Source organism: Lasiodiplodia theobromae (genome assembly GCF_012971845.1).
Source record: "Lasiodiplodia theobromae strain AM2As chromosome Unknown scaffold_45, whole genome shotgun sequence".
NCBI classification, from domain to species: Eukaryota; Fungi; Ascomycota; class Dothideomycetes; order Botryosphaeriales; family Botryosphaeriaceae; genus Lasiodiplodia; species Lasiodiplodia theobromae.
This window is the reverse complement of record NW_023336525.1, coordinates 156,949-177,582: the sequence shown is the minus strand read 5'-3', so window position 1 is coordinate 177,582 and position 20,634 is coordinate 156,949. Positions and strand designations below refer to the sequence as shown.

The window sequence follows — 20,634 nt, the reverse complement described above, 5'->3', positions numbered from 1 at the left end:
TTGATTAAGCGACGCAAGGATACTAATCCTATGCGCCCTTTGACAGAAAGAGTGTGATGGATTTTGCACTTCGTTGGAAAATGCTGTGTGAAAGTGTCTTGGGGATCTCATCAACACCAGTTCATGGGTCCGTGCGTCACAATCGAGGCTAACATCTCGTGGGTCGGAATAGCTTCCTACAACTTGATATGAAAGAGCCACAGCAAGGCAGATTGATCTTTGAGGGAAATTTTTCTGCATTTAGTGTCCTTCTTGCATGTGATGTATGGAGCAGCTCTTGAATCCCGGTGCTTCAACGGCTTATGGAAGAGATGAAGTGGAAAATGAGTACAGTTATCGAACAAGGGACGCAAGAGCCAGAAAGCGCCCTTGACACTATAAAAACACTAGACACAGAGAAGTATACATTTAACCACATTCGATGTGAATCAGCCTAAGAATGAGGCTATCGTTCGAAAGTCACCATTTCCAGAAGGTGTCTTATCGCGCACTTCCCCAGCTCATATTTCTTCCGCTTTGACCCTCGAATGAGATTGGCAGATGGCTCTGAGATGAATCATGACATGGTGCAAAGGGGACGGATAGAAGGCATTTTGTGGAGCAGAGGAAAGCCAGTTACTTAACAACCCCGCAGCTTTGATCACAACTATCACGTGAAGAGATAATGGGTTGCGCGTCTTTAGCGCCCCTGATAACCATCGATCTACCGTGCAGGGTATTGCATGATGATGGAGTAAGGTAAGGAGAAGGTTATCCAAGTGGCGCTGGAAGGCGGAGAAGGATTCTGGAGAGCAGCACAGACTTCACGATTCCGTTTGCAGAGGTCTATTGTGTGATAGTGGTCCAAGCCAGGCTCGCACAGGGCTGCAGTAATATTATAATGGTCTATGCTGATAGAGTCCCACATGTAATCAAGCTTGCCATGTTGTCGGCTTGGACAGCTCATCTGATGAGCATGGAACTGGGACTTGACGTCAAGTTCATGCGTCAGCGTGGCTGTGACTTGCATCATTCTGGAGGCATGCAGCAGTTGGTCGTGATTGAGGATTTGCTGGTGCTAAAAAATGCTAGCATTGTCTCAGGAGAGTTAAGTGTCGGTGAATGCAGGGTTGCGATCAACAAGACCCACACTAAAAGTCGATCACCAAGGGGTTGGTGGTTGATCAGGAATGACCAGGGAGCGTGGATCAATTGGGCGCCCAAGAGCATCCAATTGCTTGATCTGGTAATGATTGCATGCCTGAACGGCTTCTCGAAGGCTTCTAGCAGTTCTCGACGTCTTGGACCATAAATACAGCATCCCCAGAGGACTTCCCCAGCCATCACAGCTCAACTGCCTGCAGACTTCTCCAACATTTTACACTCGTTAAAGCCTTCAGGCAGTCAATTCCTCAGAAACAATGTTCTACGCCCGTTTCGCCGCGGCAGCTCTGCTGTCCGCCCTCACTGTCGACGCAGCCCCGACACCCGGCAATCCTGTCACCAAGCCGCCACACTTCAAGACGCAGAAGGTGGTGCCAAAGCAATTCGCCGACCCGGGTCTGCTGCACGACGGCGACACCTGGTACGCCTTCGCGACCAACAATGGCAAGCAAAACGTCCGCGTTGCCACCTCGACCGACTTCAACACCTGGACCGTCAAGGAAAACTGGGACGCGCTTCCGCACGCCGGAGCATGGACGGCGCAGCCCAAGATGCAGACGAACAAGCTGATGCCGACGTCCAGCGACTTCCTGGACACGATTGGCGATCTGCTCGAGGGCCGGTGGCCGTGGTCGAACGCGCCGCCGGCCGTGTGGGCGCCGGACGTGCAGACCAACGACGAGGGCATGTACGTGCTGTACTACTCGGCGGCGAAGAAGGACAAGCCTCGGCACTGCGTCGGAGCCGCACTGGCCGCGACGCCGGACGGGCCCTTCCAGCCCCAGGCCGAGCCGTTCGCGTGCCACGACGACCAGGGCGGCAGCATCGACCCGGCGGGCTTCAAGGACACGGCCACGGGCAAGCGCTACGTCGTGTACAAGATCGACGGCAACAACGCCGGCAACGGCGGCCTCTGCGGCAACACGAAGGCCCCGCAGGTGCCCACCCCGATCATGCTGCAGGAGGTCGGCCCGGACGGCGTCACCAAGATTGGCGAGCCCAAGCAGATTCTCGACCGCGGCGAGGCTGACGGCCCGCTCGTCGAGGCCCCCTTCCTGCACCGCACCGAGAGCGGCAAGTACGTGCTGTTCTTCTCGTCCAACTGCTACTCGACCGACCTCTACGACATCGGCTACGCTTCGGCTGATAGCGTCGAGGGCCCCTACACCAAGGGCGGCCCCTTCGCCGTCACTGGCGTCGCTGGCCTGAAGGCGCCTGGTGGCGCTTCGATCGCGCTTGATGGAAAGCACATGGTCTTCCACGCCGCCGATGCTGACGGTGGACGCGCCATGTACACTGCTGAGGTTTCGTTCGATGAGACGCCCGAGAAGCACATCAAGGTGGTGGGCAAGAACGCTTAATGTGTCTGCATTCTGGCAATGCATGGGAAGGCTGGAATGTTTACGACTCGTTAGATCATGTACCTATAGACTTACGCTTGGGAGGTTTCCTCTAATGTATAACCATAATGGATATCAATTCCACATTCACATGGACTGGTCCGAGCAAATATTGTGACTTTGATGGCAAGTGATGCTTAGAGACTAGAGTTAGAGGCTTTAGGTACTCGGGCTGATGGAAACACAACAATGACGTGTTAGGGGGCAGGCAGAAGTCACCAGATCTTACGACGACGCAATTGGAGGTGGATGATCTGCCAGGAGGTGCTCAGAGCGTTACCGCTTCGGGCGATAGCGCGGTCCGGGGTGCACACCGGGCGCGCGTGCGTGCGCCGCCCTTCCGCCGGACCGCATCCGAAAATGCTTGTTCGAAGTGGAGAGACGCGTAGCCTTATATTTCGATCTGCCAAAGGATTGCAACAAGTCGCCACCTGCCCTCAGGGTCTGCAGCCTCATCGCGCCGACCAAGACCAAAAGATCGTCTCTCAGATCATCACTCGGCGATGAAGACGCCGTTCTCGAACGCCTCCACATAGGCCTCGCCCGCCACAGTCGACTGTTTCAGCGTCTCGCCCTCGGCGCTGTTGCCAAGCAGCCAGGCCACCATGTTCCCAAACACAACCTCTCCAGCTGCATTCAAGTGCGTTCGATCGTTTGAGGCCAGGTTGTACGTCCAAGCGTTTGCACTTCCAATCGCATTCAGATAGTCGGTCGATGCCCTGTTCAGGTCGATGGACAGAGCCCCCTTCTCGTTCGCCACCGCCAGAGCTGCAGCCGCCTCATTGGCCAGATTCTCGACGATGCGCTCAGGGTCCCCTTCGTAGCCACGACGAGACAGGGAGGAAACCAAAATCTTGTTCCAGTCAGACGAAGATCTGTATGTGAGGAGAATGAGGATGGTTTACCGGATTGCCGCCCGCCTCGCGCACCTCATCGACGAAAGCACCAAGATTGGCAGAGAAGTCTTCAATCGAGATGCCCGCCTCAGCCTTCTGGTCGTTGTGGCCAAACTGCAACGAGTCAGTTGCCAAGTCCTTCCGCAAACGTGCTCTTCGGTCGACCTACCTGAATCGTCACCCACGGAGTATACTGTCCATTTGCCGAGACATTCTTGACCGCCTCGATGGTTGAAGCCCAATAGCCGCCGTTGCGAAAGCTTACAGTGGTGGCGCCACCTTTCGCAAAATTTGTACCCCAAGCTCCATTGACGAGGGTCGAGGCGAGGAATCCATCTCCCCAGCCACCGCCTGTAGCCGTTGTGCTGTCTCCCGCAAGGAAGAATGCCGCCGGGAGATTGGCGCGCGGCTTGATTTGATCGTGGGGGAGCCCGTTGACCGTAAAGGAAAGGCAGAGAGGAAGCAGGATTCTGGAGAAGCCAATCATCTTGATCGAAGTGCTATGTGGGATTTGGCGCTTGCCGGTACGTCTTACTGACCGCACGAGGAAACCTTCAGCCTTTAAGCTTGGAGTCCAGAGCGCACGCCTTCTCCCGAATGGTTGACGTTACAGCCAAGCCGGCAAAACCTCCACCGATGAAACACGGCTCCGCCTTTTTCAATGCGTTTGCCGGCCATCGTATTCCTGAAACGAGCTACCTCCATCTATCCGGAAGACACGTAAAAGCAACAGCTGTGCTGTACGTCATTAGTCACCCCTGTCAGGCACCGTACTTCTCGGGTCAACAGCCTCCGGATGCGGGGAAGGCTAAGAGCGAAAGAGGAAGGTGAAGATGGAGCTTCTTCCGGAAGAAAATGGATCGAACAGGCCAGAGGCTTTTGGCTGGAAAACCAAAGGTGAAAGGTCGAGGTTGTTCACACAAGGTTGGAATTTACCTATGCATGTCCGCGGTATCAGATGCATGTCTGGGGCCCCACCAGGTTCTCACCAATTGTACGTGCAGTCCCGGCGGAACCCCACTGCGGCGCGGCTGCAGGGTCAGTCTTCAACGAATCACCTCCGAGTACCTACCACGGTCAGCCTTACTCGTAACGTCATCTAGTCATTTCGCTGCGTTTGGCGTTGAGGCTGTGTGTAAAGTATAACGGCAGAAGGCCGCAAGCTAAAACATAAGCTTTTAGAATCCTGGACTACAAATGGACGATCTTGCAAAACATACCCCAGCAGACCCTGCAACCATGGGCGGATCGCCTAGAAACTTTAGACGCGATCCTACATGAGGGAGAAGCAACTAAAATGGCCGAAGTTGGATAAGCAGCTCTGCTGACTTCTGTTCTCGACTTACTCAACCAGCTCGTCAACCGAAATATTAAGCGAGGAGTTCTCGATGTTGTACACGAATTTCTAACACCTTTGCTTGTCTTCATATCCCGAGTGCTATGGTGTGTCATGCTGTCGAGTACTCGGAGAAGATCAAAGCAGTAGGACTTTTGCAAAACCAGAAGTTGTCGCTCAGATGCTAGACAATCTACTGATGCCTCCATTCATGAACACAGCTTGTTCGCTTTTCGCTGTGGACTCTAGTGGACACTCTAAAATTCTCCAGCAGGTCCAGCTAAACCTATTCAGGACAGACAAGGAGTTGTTCGAGTATCTGCGCCGGGTTTCCGGAACATGATCACCGCTTTGCATTCCAAGAGCCGCCGTATTTGCCAAGGTATAACACGAATCACGCCACTGATTAATTTAGCTGACAATCAGTCTAGTTCACTATAGACCTTTCTGACATGAGTTTTCGTGTTGAGGCTCAGATGATTGCTCTCATTCCCGTGTCTTCTTACCGCCACCACGCCAAGTCGTTCCTACGCATGGCGCAGAGCCCGAATGCTCGCCAGAGCCGTCTTGTACCTGCCTCCCGATCGCGCCGTTTGTTGTGGGCCACAATCTGAATAATCCAGTTTGTATTGAACATGGCTGAACTCAAATATTGAAACAGATGCCAAAGAAGGCAAACGAACGTTTTATGGAGGGCCCTCTCTCCAGAATGGTTGTCTGGCTTTCGCAGATGTTTGTGTTTCCAGCTTTGGAAAAGATTTCTTGTCGAGACTAGATTGAGATTTCTCAAGGAAACGCCGGTTGTGATTGAGATGTGAGTAAAAGACATGCTAAATGATATGTGGCTTAGGGCTGCGGGAAGAGGCGACACTAAAACGAAAATATATACGACCTAGACTAGTTGCGAACAAAGTCGGGGAACTATTTTAATCTCAGAAAACCTGCTGAGTTCGAAAACTCGGATCGTGGAGGCATGCAGGCATCCCTGGATAGCATTTTCAATTTTGGAACTGCCAGGCAGACGACTCGCTTTCCTACTCACAACCAACCAAACGTATGCACTCCGTAACTCCGTAAAGCAGTGTCCCGCAGGATATCTTAGCTGATCAAATGGGTGGTAGGGCAGTGGTTGTCGTGAGTCATGGGCAATTTCGCACCAAACTGAGCGGCCCAACGGCAGTGTCGTGTGCTCATTGTGTCACTTGGGCAACCCGTACACGTCCACCGGTATATATTGCACTGCCTCCATTCTCCACGATTTCTGAAGATCTTGCAGTAAATGACGCAGAGTGAAGTGTCAGCACAACCGTAGATCTCGTGTTTCGTATTCGGTATAAGATGCGATCTCCGGATTGGCAGGGCGGAACGAGCGGACGCTTCGGAAAGCTTAACTTAGACCTAATCAGTCACTACGATCCGAAACCTTATTCGTACTCGGCTCGCCATCTATGTGGAAGCCTGGAGGATCTACCTGTTCAGCCACTAGAGTACGTATGCTGGCGCAGTTCAACACCATGGGTCCCCCTCGACGACCACAAAGCTTGGTGCACTCTATGGACAAAAATAGCTCGAGCTCACCATGACACAGGTATGGGACGCTTGGACGCCTAAGGCTGAAGCATATTTCAACATGGGCTCTATATCTATAAAGTCCAGCAAGTCTCATAGAACAGTCAAGCTTCCATCCACACAAGCTTTTCTTTGCTTAACTACAGCGAACCTCCTTCAGCCTTACCACATCCGAACTCCATCAATTCAGCCCTACCACACAAATTCAGCTATACCTGAAACCGAAGAAAATGGCAGACTTCAAGCAACAGCCCCCGGCGTATCAAGAAGAAGCCGACAAGCTCCCCGAGGTCCAGTCTCACGCAGTCGAGCTCCCCAGCCACGGAGAGCCATCGCGGTCAAGGTCATCGACCATGCGTAACATCCACAAGCCCATCGTCATTCCTCGTAAGTCCCCCTTTTTCCCAAAACACGCAAGAAGCAGAAAACTGACCCAACCACCCCCCAGAAACCATCAACATGTTCTACGTCCGCTCATTCTCACCCTTCGCCCGTGCCTACGCCCCCGCCCTCGCCGACCTCCCCAACCCCATCTCGCAAGACGAGTTCCTGGCCTTCATCGACGGGCTCAACGACGCCTTCATGATGCACCCGTTCTTCCAGGCGGGCTTCATGGCGGGCGGCATGGTCATGTCGGCGCCGATCCTGCCGGTGCAGATCGCAGGCGGCGGCCTGCAGGCGCTGGCGGCGCTGGGCTCGGGCGCGGTGACGCTGCTGCGCGCGAAGCAGTTCCTCAAGCGCGCCAACGCCGACATCTTCAACCCGCGCGGCCTCGCCGTGCGCACCTGCACCACCAAGCGCATGATGCAGGCCGTCGGCCGCGGCGACGAGACGCGCCTCACCCTCCCGCCGCTCGAGGACGTCGACGACCTCGTCCACGGCCTCACCCAGACCACCACCACCACTTCCTCCGACGGCGGCCGCCCACCCCTCCACAGCAGGACCCCCAGCACGACATCAGCGGCGTCGGGATCGGCGTCAGCCCAAGAAGGCGGCGTACCGATGGAAGACCCGCGCATGCGCCGCCTCCGCGCGCTCGAAGGCTCCGTCACGCCCGTCACCTTCGACGTGCCGCCGGCGCCGCTGCCGCGCGGCGCCCTCAAGCGCTACAGCACCGCGCCGACGCGCTGGATGAACGGCCGCAACGTGCGCGCGCTGACGACCGCCCGCGAAAAGGGCCTGCGCGAGCGCCGCGAGAAGGCCGCCCAGCTCGACGACGAGCTCACCGCCGCGAACCGCGAGATCGAGGAGCTCGAGCGCCTAGCCGCCGCGCAGGAGGTTGTCGAGGAGCAGTACGTTGCGAATCAGCAGCGCGCAGCCGTCCGTCCCGCAGGCCATCAGAGGATGGCGAGTCAGGATCTGGCTGTCAGTTTGGAGAAGAGGGCGCAGATTATCGAGGAGATTAAGAAGGCGGGTGAGAAGAAGATTAAGAAGAGTGATAAGAAGGAGGAGAGGATTGCGAACAGGATTCTTTGGATTGTTATTACGACGACGGAGAATGCGCCGCCCGAGGACGACGAGGCGCTGTCGGAGCTGGCGGATGAGTCGAGTCACTGATCCATTGTGGAGGGGTGAGTGCGTCTCTTTTTCATCTGGTTTTCTACATTTATGCTTCTATGGCTTGCGATTAAGTTGAGATATCCGTCGTTCGCTTTACATGTTACCCATTGAATATAGACGAGTTTGGAATGGAATGGAAATGATTGTAGCCCGATTCGACCTTTATGTCCTCCTGTTGATTTCTTTCAACTCCAGCCTTTTGTCTGAACCCACCAGTCTCGGAGGAGTCACTCTCACGTGGTTCTCTAATCCAGCAGTAAGATACCTGAGAGGACTGAAGGAAGCTACACCCGCGACGCAACTGATGGCGTAAGGCGCGTATGTAACGTCCGGAAAGTACGAGTGAGCCGCCCACAGGCTGGCCCAGCCAACACCCATCATTCCCGCCCCGAACGCCGCGCTCGACAGGACTTTGGCAAAAGGATTGAGCCACTCCGGCTGCACTTTGTTCGATACGCTGCGGAGCAAACCCCTCGGTGCCCGTGGAACGTTCATAGTGACGAACGGCCAGCCACTATACGTCGTGCCTTCGATGCTCAGGGGAAAAAGCTCGTCCGGAAAGCAGAGCGGCTCGCTGATACAAATATTGTCCCAAGCGGGTATCAGGATGTGGAACGTAGCATTATCCCCGCCAGGAAGCATGCTCCGCAGGCTCTGCATGTGGAGGCAGAGCGCGTCCAACGAGTCCGATTTCATGCAAAACGACTCCGGAAGGCCGCCGCCGCCGCCGTTGCGCTCGACCAGGCTGTGGAACGCCGCGTACCAGAAGTTGTCCGGGTGGTAGACGAAGTACTTGTCGTTCGTGCCCCGCGTCTCGTCGGCCTTCATGCGGATCAGGTCGTAGACTCGCTCCGCGAACCCGGACGGCCCGCTGACGCCGAGTATTTGGAGCGTGTTAGCCTTTTCCATGTGCCCGCCGAGATGCTGGATGCTTTTCTCAAGCCGAGCGACTGTGTGAGTCGAGGCGTCGATGGAACGCTGGCACTGGTCCATACGGCGTAGTAGATCTTGCTCCAGTGTGCTCCGGATGTGGTCGTCGTTCGCCATCTTTATTTATCTGGTAGCCTGGATGATGGATAGGATGTAAGGTCTTCGGGACTGTGAAGAAAATGAAATCGAACCTGGCTACCGGGTGAAATAAGGACTGTTCAAGCCACGTATAAGCCAACTTTTGGCCCCCCACCAAGTTCCACGATCGGCGTTGCAGGGCTATGCTTGTGATTTTCAGGTTACACGATTTCCCAAAATTGCCAGGTACAGCCTTGTTGGATGCGATAACCTTGGTGATAAAAGGTGGCTGGAGAGAAAGACGGGCTAGGGTAGTGTGGCTGTGTCGCTTCCTTCTACGCCAGTCCTTTTACGCGCTTTCGTTAGACGTTCGACCATGAATCCTTCGAGGCTGTGCCCCCCAAAAAGGATTAACGCATTAGAAATAGATTTCTTTTCAGCAATCTGACCTGTTATACAAGTAGTAATATAGGTCTTAAACGTTACGTGATTGGTTGTTTGCTTTAGGGTTTTGAAGTGTGGCTGGGATTCGCACTTAACTTTGTATTATTATGTAGAGGAGCGTAGGCAGAGTTGCAAACGGTTATCTTCTGACAGAACGAGGCGGGGAAGAGGAGGAGGAGGATGAGTGTCAGTGATGCAAAAAATAAGAGACAAGAAAAGGGCAAAACTGAACCCCGCTACATGCGGGTTAAGCTCAGAAAGACTCCTTGGGACCGTCTTTTTTGCCTTCCCTAGTCCGTGTTCGAACCTTCGACCTCTTTATTACCCACAGAGGACGGGTGGTAACTTGGGCTGCCCTACCTAAACCTTCAGGCTCTCATTTAACCAAGCACCACCTCTTTGAGCGTGACTAGCATACCAGGATGGCTGCCCGAGTGGCTTATATGTCAACACCACTCATTCCTGCAGGACGTGCTGGCTGGGCCAACGACATGGCCATGGTGAGAAGAACCCTGCTTCTTGCTTGAATAGATAGACCGTAAATTTCGTTTTCTTTTTTGAATGTCATCTGTTCTTTCCCAGTGCCGCTAAAAAAAAAAATACTGTGGCAGTGGAAGGCGTGTAGATAGATGACCTTTTCTTTCGTTGCTTGCAAAGGCAGACCTACTGGCCAAGGCTTCGGCCTTCCAGATTCGGTTTGTTTGGGCACGGAACGCGGGTATAAAAGTGGCTTGGATAGCTTTCAACAACAACAATTCACTCTCTTTTGCTTCTGCTTATTCTAGCCTCACCAGCGCTACTCTTTGCCTCCAGCCTTCTCATTTCAACGTGTTCACTGCTACGACCGATCATCCTAGGTTCTGCCCAAACGTCCAACCCCTCGTCAGTACTAAGAGAAAAATATCATGCAACAATCCTTGTATGTCGAAATGCTAGCATGATTCTACGCGCTACACATCAATAGTGATTCACTGGTTGGACAGTGATGAATACCAGATACTTATCTTAGGCTACACCCTGCTACCCGAGGATCTGGCAGTAGCTGTTATCTCATCTTCTTTTTAAGAGCACGTCTCGTTTATTGCTTGTAGAATGATTAATAACAGTAACAGTTTCTCGTCAGCGTAAAAGCTGGTGTTTGAAGCAAAAAAAGTGAAAGAAGAAAGCTAGCAAGCCAATCCAGGGTTCATAAGCGCTATGACATGGACCTGTATTCGTCCCCTCGGATTCGGTGCGAGCATGGCATTTATACTAATCACGTCATAAATTTCCATAATCCCTCACCTGCACCAGACCCACATTACACCCGGTCAGGACCAGGTCTCGGTGCCGCGGACCGGGGTCCGCCGGGGGCAAATGTCACGCATATTTGGCTCCAAGACATACCCACAGAGCCACCGTACCCAAGAGCCTGGTTGTTGGGCTCGCGGCCTGCGATCTAGTGAGCCTCATGGTAAGCTTTTTTGTGACTGCATGTGTACATAGGGACCCGCGCCCGTCAGCCTGTGTGGCGTATGGAGAATTATTTCAATTTTTTAGAGCTCCGGCCATGCTACTTATTGCAATACAAATGAGGGCTAAAACTCCTCGCAACACCCGGGGTAAAAAAAAAAATCCAGTTGTACGGGTATGATATATGTATACCACCAAAACGCCAGCAGACCGTAAGTCTTCGTAAAACCGCGTCCTCTTTTCACCCCATACTCTTCTCTAAACCATATGCGCCGGGCCCGGCGCCAAAATTATCCCATCCGTACTGCCCTCCCTCCTACTTCCCTCGGCCGTCGTCCGCGACGTGTCGCTCTCGGCGTCGTTCGTCGTCATGGTCGTCGTCGTCGTCATCACCACGCCGCCGGTGACGGTCCTGCTGCCGTGCCTGCTGTTCCTGCCCGCCACGCCGCCCTTCCTTCTCCGCCGCTCCCTTTCCTCCTGCTCCCGTCGCTCCTCTTCCCGCGTCAGCGCCCGGATTTCGCTCTGCTTCGTCACCACGATCCGGCCCAACGCGATGCTGTCCGCCCCCGCCCCGGTGCTACTGCTGGCAATGAGATCGTTTTCGTCGGCGCGCCCGCAGCTGGCGCTGACGACGGCGCGCGTGTCCTCGGGCCAGGGCGAGCCGCCGGCGCCGCGGCCCTGGTAGGCGTCGTCCAGCATGCGCGTCGTGAGCTCGTCGTCCTCGCCCCACACGCTGACGTTGGCGCCGGGTTTGTTGGCGGCGGCGCGGTCCTGGTAGTGCTCCGAGATGAGCGTCTCGGTGCCGATGGGCGCGTTGTTTCTGTTGCGGCTTTTGTTTAACGAGAGCTGGTTGGAGCTCGAGCCGTTGCCGTTGCTGGGCTCGCCGCTGCGGCTGTAGCTGCGGTTGGTGGTTTGGCCCGTCTTGTCGCGCGAGGTGACCCAGTGGAGGGTGAGGACTGAGAAGAGGACTGTTGGGGAGGGTTTTGTTAGCCTTTTTTCTTTTCTTTTTCCTTTGTGGATATTCTCCTATTCTCCGAATTCTCCGGTTCCCTTGTTTTGTCTTTTGGGTGTTTTTGTGGGGCCTTTAATTTCTTTTTCTCTTGTTTTCTTTTTCTTGGTACGGAATGATGAATTTTTGACGTACTTTCGGCATTGCAGCTCAGGAAACAGATCCAAGCAGGCTCGCCGTCCAGGACCATGAGTAAGGTTAGGTTGGCGATGGAAGAGGTCAGGGTGGCGCAGGAGCCGAAGAAAGTGCGGACGGCCATGGTGTGTAGTGTCGTATTGTGTTGTGACTTGTACGAATACAGCTCTGCGGGCGGTTAGCGGGTGTGAATCGAGATGGGTAATTGGTGGTGCGTACGGCGGAGGGGCACGATGAAGAGGGTGGTCAGGTAGACATTGACGGCGGCGTCGAAGATGATTAGCGGCATCATTGCCTTCTTCTGCATGCCGATGATGCAGGTACCGTCTTCGATATGCGAGAATCTCCTGTTTGAAGTCAGCATGGGTGATGTGGAAGGGTTGGTGGAAGTTACCAGATGATGTTCAAGACGGCAAGGACGGCATAGGGGCCCATGGCAGCGCAGATGTTGAACATGTATAACTTGTCTCTATGCCTCGGTTCATTGCATCCGCGAACGATGTACTATGGCAATGAGCGGGTGCTGCGATGTCTGTGCAGGGGATGCAGACTCACGGCTTTCTCGACCAGGAACAAGTAGACGCACACCTTTGTTGACAGGTAGAGAGTCAGACAAAGCAGAATTGCACCTCTGCAGATTGTCACCGTCTCATTGAGGCCAACATCCTTGAAGACGGCAGTGATGAAGACGAAGAGAAAGGAGTCGACATAGATCAACAAAATGTACCAGGCGCCGAGCGGAACTGTTGACCAGCGGTGAATGCCTTGCACACGGCGACATATGCAGATGGAGAGCACGCAGAGGGTGACAAGCGAGAGAATCATCTGCGGCCGACGTCAGCTGGAGCGCATCTCCTGGACCGGCTTCCGACTTACGGACATGATTCTGCCCGCCATGGGGATGTCGGCGGGCGTGTAGCTCTGGCTCTCATCTCGAGGAAACCATGTCAACAGCTTCTGTGGCTCGAGTACCACAGGCATCACGAAAGCCTGTGAGGAGAAAGGAGAGACAGAGCGAGGGCGGGCGAAGCAAAAGGCTTGGTGTTGGTTAATTAAAGGGCAACAATGCGATGCCCCTGGTGTGTGCAAAAAAGTAAAGTCAGGGCATCAGGAAAATCCCGGCCGTCTCGATTGGGCGCAGGTGCTTTTTACAGACGGCATGCCGAAGATTATGGCACCATCGGACCCCGGAGGACCAACTGACTCTCGGCGGAGCTGCGATCGCATTGATAGGAAAGAATCTTGACGACAAATAAGCGATCCCATTAAGGCTGTTCCCACAGCACTCGAGTCAGGAGCACGAAACGAGGGCGGCGAGCGCTTTGACAGCACCGCTGGGTCTGCAGGATTTGAGTGGCGCGGGACACGGGTGAGCCGCTGCTGTGGCCGGCAAAGAAGGCGCCAAATGCCGAGGTCGGGGAAGATTGACTTCTGCTCGACATGGAAGAAGACGAAAGCGGGATGGAAGATGGTGGATGTGCATGCCTCACCGCCGCTGATTCCCGTTGGCTGCGCGGAAGTAAAGCCGGCGAAGAAAAGAGGCCGGTGGTCCCACGCGCGGGAGGGCTACCGTTGCAGCCGCTCGAGCCGGCAGCCGTCCGCGCCGCCGCCGTTTTTGCGCGGCGCATCTCCAGCTGATTCGCTCCGCTGCGGACCCTGGGTGCCTGGGGCCAGACCGCGTGCGGTGTACCATGGTGCCCCTGCGTCGTCAGCCGCCCCTTCATGGCCGACATCGTGCTCATGAATAAGAATCTGTCTCAGAATCGCGTGGTCGTTCTGTGTTGCTGTGGGCCGCCTGCCTGAGCTGTCTGCCAGGAACGCTCCTGCTGTTCTCTGTCCGGCGGCAGGCACCAGCAAGCTTTTCGCGCACAGACACGCTGTGCCGCATCGGAGCCGCATATCCCCCATTGGTCTGTTATTCCCCTGCATATTGCTTCTGCACAACCCGCTGTATAGGGACCCAAAAAGTTAGATCGCCCTGTTCTTGTCATGGCAATGCCAATCACCGCCCTTGAAACCAGCTATCGATTCATGGCGGGGGCCGCAATAACACAAACCTGGAAGCCACGCCGCAGCTACTTATCGTGAGCAACACCAGACCACGCGTGGCCTGATGCACAGCTCGTCGATTCATCCGCACAGACTATTTAACCTTGCCTGAGGTTTTAAGCAGCAAAATGCCCTCTTTCGTCCGGCCTTTTCTCCCACACTTTCCCGAACGTCCGGGGATCGCAGCACGTCAGAACCTCCCCGCATAACCCACCAGTTTCACTCCACCCCATTCGGTAACCCACCATGTCTTCCTCCTTCAAGGTCATCATTGCCGGCGGCAGCTTGGGCGGCCTGATGCTCGCCCTCTGCCTCGAGGCTGCCGGCATTGACTTTGTCCTGCTCGAGAAGGGCGAGATTGGGCCGCAGCTGGGCGCCTCCATCGGCTTCCAGCCGCACTCGATCAAGGTCTTCGAGCAGCTGGGCGTGTGGGAGGACTTCAAGAACACGACTGTGCCCATTATGTACCGCCAGCACTTCGACGAGAATTGCAAGTGTTTCGAAGACTCGCGCCTGTTCGCCGACATCTATGAAAAGTACGCCAGCATTGTCTCCTGCCCAGCTTTGTGTTAATTTCGGCGCAGGATGGGCCGCCCGTGGGTCTTCTTGGAGCGCTGCGAGGCCATCAAGATCCTCTACAACCACGTCAAGGACAAGTCCAAGGTCCGCGCGCACACGGCCATCGAGAGCTACACCGAGTCGGAGAACGGCATTACGGTGAAGACCAGCACCGGCGAGACCATCGAGGGCAGCATCCTGGTTGGCTCCGACGGCATCCACAGCCACGTCAGGACCCTGATGGCCGACGAGGTTGCCAAGACGGAGCCCGATCTGGCCAAGGAAATCAAGGAGGGTAATACTCGCCAAAATCCCCTTCTGGAAGGCAGCCAATTGACACGCCCCACTCGCAGGCTTCACGACCGAGTACAAGTGCCTCTTCGGCGTGTCCAAGAACGACCCCAGCAAGCCCATGATGCCCGATGGCATGATCCACACCGCTTACTACGACTACCACTCGTCCTTCTCCACCGCGGGCGTGCCCGGCCTGCTCTTCTGGTTCTTCTACGTCAAGATGGACAAGGTGTCGCGCATGCCCAACGTGCCGCGCTTCACCGACGAGGACGCCGCCAAGGTGGTTACCGAATACGGCAAGACGGTGCTGGGCCCGGGATACACGTTGCAGGATCTGTGGGACAACCGCGTGCGCGCGACCCTGGCCCCACTCGAGGAGGGCGTGAGCAAGAAGTGGAGCAACGGCCGCGTCGTGCTGGTCGGAGACGCTGTGCACAAGGTATATATACATTCTTCCTTACCAACAATCTTGAACTGACACTCCCCAAAGGCAACCGTCAACCCCGGCCTCGGAGCCAACACGGCCTACGAGGGCATCGTGCGCCTGACCAACGGGCTGCGCACCCTGCTCTCGCTCGCGCCGCAGCCGTCGGTCGCGCAGCTCAAGGAGCTGTTCGAGGCCACATACGAGGCCAACCACCGCGGCCGCGCTGAGACGGTTGTCTCCCTGTCCGGCGTCGTCACTCGCTACGAGGCCCAGGACACCTGGTACTTGAAGATGGCCAGCCGTTGGGTCAGCCCCTACATTCCCGACGGCCGCAAGGCCGACCTGTACGCCGCCTTCTCGCGCGCCGGCCCGTGGCTGGACTTCCTGCCCGACCCGGACGCGAAGGCTGCCGATGGAGCGCAGCCGGTGGCCGTCGAGTCGAGGTTGTAGAGTGAGTCGGGAAAATGATGGGGGTTTAATGGGCGACCACGACTGGTAGTTAATGACGCAGGTGGCCCGTAAAAGCGGGTCGTGTGGCAGAAAGGTAAGACGAAAGGCGTTTGGGAAGGAGATACTAGTGACACACAGAAGGCATTCATAGGCGAGACGAGAGCCCTGACCGTGCTGGATGAGTCGTTGCCGCACCGCCCTCGCAAGCAGGGACGGTTCCGCTGCTTGCGGAAGCTTGTAATGCTTGTTGTATACATGACACTATAGCCGGCGCCGCTATACTATAAGAATCGACAGATTTTGGAAAGCCACAAGCGCGCTATTATGCAACCGATGCGAGGTCCAATCAATGATGCGGAATCTATCGGATTTATGAGCAGACGTACTCCAGAACCGGTAATAATTACGGTCTCCCGAACCCGCCAATCGCAATCGTTGCCGACGAAAGTGATTGGAGAATGACTGGCGTATCGGCCCGGAATCGTGGCTCAACCCACCTGCCTGACCATCATGCGATGGGTCCAGCCTTTACCTGAGTCGGGAACGCGGCAATAGCCGCGCTTGAGGCATTGCTGCGGAAGAACTTGCTTTGCAAGCGTGTACACTGAAACCGCAAGCGAAAGCAAATGCACTGTTGTTGCGTCTCTTGCCTCGCGCACAAATAGGCTCAATTACGAATACGGATTCGTCCGTATAACAATAGAGGCCAAGAAGTCCAGGATGATGCATCTAAATCTACCAAGAATTCGCACTCAAGTGGCCCGGAAAACACAAATTATTTGGACCATCAGACCAGATGGGCAGTCTCCCAAGGTAGATCCTCTACGGCAGACGCGCTGAAACACTGCTTGTAACTTCCGAGAAGCTCTAGGTAATCATGACCGAATGGTGCCCCCCTACACCCGTGCAAGTAGCACTCTCCGAGAAGGTGGAACGTCTCATCCTGATCAGGGACTGCTCGCAAAACGAACGGCACATTTGCACCGTACAAAAAGTATATACCATCGGACACTGAAGCCGAGGCAGGAGCGATGGCGAATGATCGTCCAGTTGGGCAAAACTTCCGACCCTGCCGAAAATTCCAAACGTCTGCAAATAGCCTCCCGTAGTGCGTTTGGTCGAAAGTGCTAGAAAACATCTGGTAGAAGCTGTGAGCATTGTGGCTGACGGTCTCACCAGTCGAGTCTTTCCACTCAAGTTTGTCTGGATCTGACAGACCATCTTGGAGAGCACAGTCTATGATGGAGTCCAGTTTGAGCACCTTGGCTGAAAGGGTACCGACATCTCCCGCACTACCGATATCTAGTGTGATTCCAGTCCCTTGCGCTCTATTCGGTCTCCAGTTGGCAAGTGATGGCAGAGCTGGATGGGTTCGGAAATCAGGAACCCATGAAGGCAAGCGCAGCACCTGCTCTTCTGTCATTGCTGACCTCCATTTTGCCAAATCGTCCGATTCGAGTCCGATCATTTCGAATAACAAAGCTGTCTTTTTGGAAGCGCGAAATTCCTCTTGGATTTTCTCAACTGCCATGTAGTGAAGGTACAGGGCATCGCGGATGAGCAATTTTATATTCCGAGGCAGAGGGCGAATTTGGGCGTTGAAAGCAGCTGTAAGTGCGGTTTCATTTGGAGGTGTCGTAGAGTTGATCGAGCACGTGGCGAGGAATGAAGAATGGAGTATATTCTTGCCGAGAACTATCTCCTCGGCCATTGTCGAAACTTCCAGCTGAGAGTAGAAGGTTGGCAGAGGCGCTTCTTCCTCTGGGTGCCACGGGAAGAAATCAAGCTTCGTTTTCGGTTTCGCTGAGACTTCCTGAACAGTCCTTTTCAAGTTCTTCCATTCATCTTTTAGATTTGCGATCCATCTCGCCTGCTGCTGGGGTGTCTTTGGAAGACTCATCAGTTCCGCAGCATGTACCCAAGCTTCGACACCCGCAAGTATAGGCATTGAGGGCCCAAATACACGATACTCTGCAGGGACCGCACGTAGCTGCAATATACTTCGCAGTCCATGCACACTCGTGAAGCTTTCCGCAGCGTCATGTACAGCGTCATGTAGAAGATGAGGTAGATTGGAAGCCTCAGCCAGAATATCCAAATGATTGTATCTCATGATGACTTGGGCTGTCACTTCCGCGTAGACATCCTCAGCTGGCTTGTTGTAGTCTGCAACCAGATGTAAATCTGCAGAGTTTCTAAGGAGGCCCATCAAGGCGTATATGCGATCTCGTGGGTCTGTGCAGGAACAGCTCCGTGCCACGTTCAGGAGCGAAAGCAGGTCTCGCAATGGTTTTCTTTCCTTGTTCAAAAGCGCAGGCGGAATCCGGTCTTCCCAATTGACCGCCCTGACTCCAAGAGCTTGTAGGCGACCTGCTGAAATATAGGACCAATCAATAGTATCTACGCCCATGATGATAAGTGCAGATCGGGCGGCAGTAGCTTCCTGTAAGACCCAAGCTCTTGAAAACCATGGCTCGGATAAGAATTGAGAAGTGATAATTTGACCGTCCGGGAGGTCCAGGGGTTGCAACAATTTCAGCGCCGTGAAAAAAGGGCGAGCATCCAACTGGAAGACATTTCTCAAATGAATCAAAACCCGGTCAGCCTCCGCATAAATCCTCTTCATTAGCGGAATCTGATGATTCTTTTCGAGATTGTCAGCTTGGTTGATGCAAACAGCGTCAATCCAAAGGTAGCGATCTTCATCCGAATATCTCAGGTCGGAGAGTGCAGCATGGCAGCTGGGAGTCACCGAAAGAGACCCGGATTGCGTGAAAATCTGCTTCGGGCTTTCCTGATTGCCCCAAGTATATGAGACTGCCTCATATCTCGGATGCTCTTCCAGCCCGAAACGGAGAACATGGCACACGATTGGGCTTTGGCCCTGGCCAGGAAAAAGGCGTACTAAGCGGAAGTCGCTCGACTTGACCAAAGGCTTGTGATGAAAGCAGGAAGCTTTCCTGTATGACTTGTCCAAAGAATCCAGGTCTCCTTCTTCCAGAGGCTGGGGTGGGTTGCCACATCCGTAGCAGAGTACTCCGCCAGATATGCCGTGGAGGTCCGGAACCTTGCATTGGCAATAATCCTCTTCCATGTTGGCTGGGGTAGAGGAATGTGGAAGTTTGAGCCCAATTCTTTAAGATTGGGATAAGAATGGCTGGTTGATCTACGCATTCACAAAGCAGTAGCAGCAACGCTAAGAAGAGTCACTAAAAACCGCAATACTGTGGGGGTGGACGTTGAAGCAACGCGTCAAGCGCCTATCGAAATGAATTTTGAAGTTTTGAGACAGGAGTTGTTGAGTTGGCACGAAGCTGAAGCCGTTGCCTAGAGTGGGGGCGGTTACATTTATGCTTAGTCAGAAATATAGTCCGGGGCAGATAGTAATCGCAGGGGAAGAAGACAAAAAAAAGGAAAGCAAAGTTTCGGCTTGCCTGTGGGTGCGATAAAAAAACATAGGGAATTGATACCAGAAGTACACCTCTACCCACTACACGCCGGGAGCGCCAACCATGTACCGATGCCTTTCCGTTCATCAGAGTGTAAAGATCCCAAACACCGAGAGTCCTTCATGGCCTCCTTCAACTCCTCAACTTTCCCCACCAGTACTTGATATCATCCCAATGCTCTTTAAAGCCGTACACGCAGGCATTCGCAAACCCGACATACTGCGTCGAGCTCTGCAAGATCCCCAACGGGCGACTGTAATTCCCCGTCGCCTCGACGATCCGATTCGCTATCCCGGGCAGCCACAGTATCAAGTACGTGACCGGATACAAGTTCAGCAGCACCATCCGCCACACGTCCTTGTCGATATCCGTCGTCTGCCTGATCCTCATCCTCGGCGGCGCAATCAGCTTCTCCTCCGCCTCGTCGCGGCCCCCGCTCTTCGCCGCCGCGCCTCCAAACGCCTTCGGCGGCGGCAGCGGCAAGCCTTCCTCGCCGCCATCATCCACCCCCTTCCCCGTCCCTGCCTGGCCCCTAGCACCGGTACCACCATTCACGGGCCCGCCGTTGGCGAGCCAGAAGTTCATCTCGAAGCCGTTGGCGCCGTTGCCGTAGTCGAACGAGTACGTGCGCGCTTGGTCCGACTTGTCGCGCATGCGTAGCCGCTGGTGCATGTACGCGAAGACGTAGACGTAGATGCAGAAGGTCAGGATGATGATGGCGATGCGCCAGCCGTGGCCCAGCGCGTACCGCAGGTACCGGTGTTCGCCCGAGATCCAGCACCAATTGCCCGACACGGGTCGGATGACGTTGAGGCCGAGGGCGGTGCTGCCTGTGCTCAATGTGAGAATCACGGACATTTGGTGGGGGGTGGGGCAACGCACTGGTGATGAGCGGGACGATCCAGATGGACAGGCAGATCAGGACCTTTCTGTAAGTCGGGGCGTACAGGATGTACGACTTGAATTGAATCGTCAGGAGTGTAACGACCGCGATGGCCAAGATTGAGAAGTCAACCGCCTAGAAGCCTGCATAAGCGCATTGCCGGAATGGTTTGGAGTTCATTGATTACTTACCTGCACGGAAAACTGGCCTATCCAACCGTTTAGATCGCATGACGGCCCGTCGTGGGCCTTTCCTTTATTGATGACGATGTATAGCCCCGATATCGAGTTGTTCAAAGAATTAATGAACTCTATGTACGGTGAGCTCAGAGTTGCGAGAGGTGAACCAGTGGACTGCTACTTACCAGCTACCGTAAGGTTCAGGATGAGTGCGTACCGGAAGGACCTCCGCTCCGCACCGAACGCAGCCCAGAGTGTGATGACAATGCTCGAAGCGAAGAATGACAACAGACTTCCCACTAAAGTGGGTATGGCGATAGCCGGGTCCCAGCCCGTGGTATAGTCCAAAATGTCTCGTGCTCTGCGTATCATGTTCAGATACTGGAGTGAAAG

The 20,634-nt window shown here is 54.7% G+C and overlaps 7 protein-coding genes across 7 annotated transcripts; 3 read left to right on the top strand and 4 right to left on the bottom strand.

Moving 5' to 3' along the window:
- Positions 1-1,400: 1,400 nt before the first annotated feature.
- On the top strand, positions 1,401-2,504 carry LTHEOB_11163 (Glycosyl hydrolase family 43; the record flags this gene model as incomplete). Its single annotated transcript, XM_035507889.1, has 1 exon — positions 1,401-2,504. The coding sequence occupies one exon, from the start codon at positions 1,401-1,403 to the stop codon at positions 2,502-2,504; it is 1,104 nt and encodes a 367-aa protein (XP_035366739.1).
- A 532-nt stretch (positions 2,505-3,036) lies between these two features.
- LTHEOB_11162 (Gdsl-like lipase acylhydrolase) lies at positions 3,037-3,926 on the bottom strand (the record flags this gene model as incomplete). The annotated part of the gene is made up of 3 exons (XM_035507888.1): positions 3,037-3,396; positions 3,449-3,553; positions 3,609-3,926. 3 exons carry the CDS (start codon positions 3,924-3,926, stop codon positions 3,037-3,039), a joined length of 783 nt encoding a protein of 260 aa, XP_035366738.1.
- Positions 3,927-6,574: 2,648 nt separating this feature from the next.
- LTHEOB_11161 (uncharacterized protein) lies at positions 6,575-7,901 on the top strand (the record flags this gene model as incomplete). Its single annotated transcript, XM_035507887.1, has 2 exons — positions 6,575-6,731; positions 6,793-7,901. 2 exons carry the CDS (start codon positions 6,575-6,577, stop codon positions 7,899-7,901), a joined length of 1,266 nt encoding a protein of 421 aa, XP_035366737.1.
- A 165-nt stretch (positions 7,902-8,066) lies between these two features.
- On the bottom strand, positions 8,067-8,951 carry LTHEOB_11160 (uncharacterized protein; the record flags this gene model as incomplete). The annotated part of the gene is made up of 1 exon (XM_035507886.1): positions 8,067-8,951. The coding sequence occupies one exon, from the start codon at positions 8,949-8,951 to the stop codon at positions 8,067-8,069; it is 885 nt and encodes a 294-aa protein (XP_035366736.1).
- A 2,115-nt stretch (positions 8,952-11,066) lies between these two features.
- Positions 11,067-12,933, bottom strand: LTHEOB_11159 (Ring finger domain protein; the record flags this gene model as incomplete). The annotated part of the gene is made up of 6 exons (XM_035507884.1): positions 11,067-11,776; positions 11,953-12,120; positions 12,172-12,299; positions 12,347-12,456; positions 12,508-12,777; positions 12,829-12,933. 6 exons carry the CDS (start codon positions 12,931-12,933, stop codon positions 11,067-11,069), a joined length of 1,491 nt encoding a protein of 496 aa, XP_035366735.1.
- A 1,314-nt stretch (positions 12,934-14,247) lies between these two features.
- On the top strand, positions 14,248-15,730 carry LTHEOB_11158 (Monooxygenase FAD-binding protein; the record flags this gene model as incomplete). The annotated part of the gene is made up of 4 exons (XM_035507883.1): positions 14,248-14,537; positions 14,586-14,854; positions 14,913-15,292; positions 15,344-15,730. 4 exons carry the CDS (start codon positions 14,248-14,250, stop codon positions 15,728-15,730), a joined length of 1,326 nt encoding a protein of 441 aa, XP_035366734.1.
- Positions 15,731-19,311: 3,581 nt separating this feature from the next.
- Positions 19,312-20,613, bottom strand: LTHEOB_11157 (Glucose receptor Git3; the record flags this gene model as incomplete). The annotated part of the gene is made up of 4 exons (XM_035507882.1): positions 19,312-20,009; positions 20,062-20,197; positions 20,254-20,372; positions 20,427-20,613. The coding sequence occupies 4 exons, from the start codon at positions 20,611-20,613 to the stop codon at positions 19,312-19,314; spliced, it is 1,140 nt and encodes a 379-aa protein (XP_035366733.1).
- Positions 20,614-20,634: the final 21 nt, after the last annotated feature.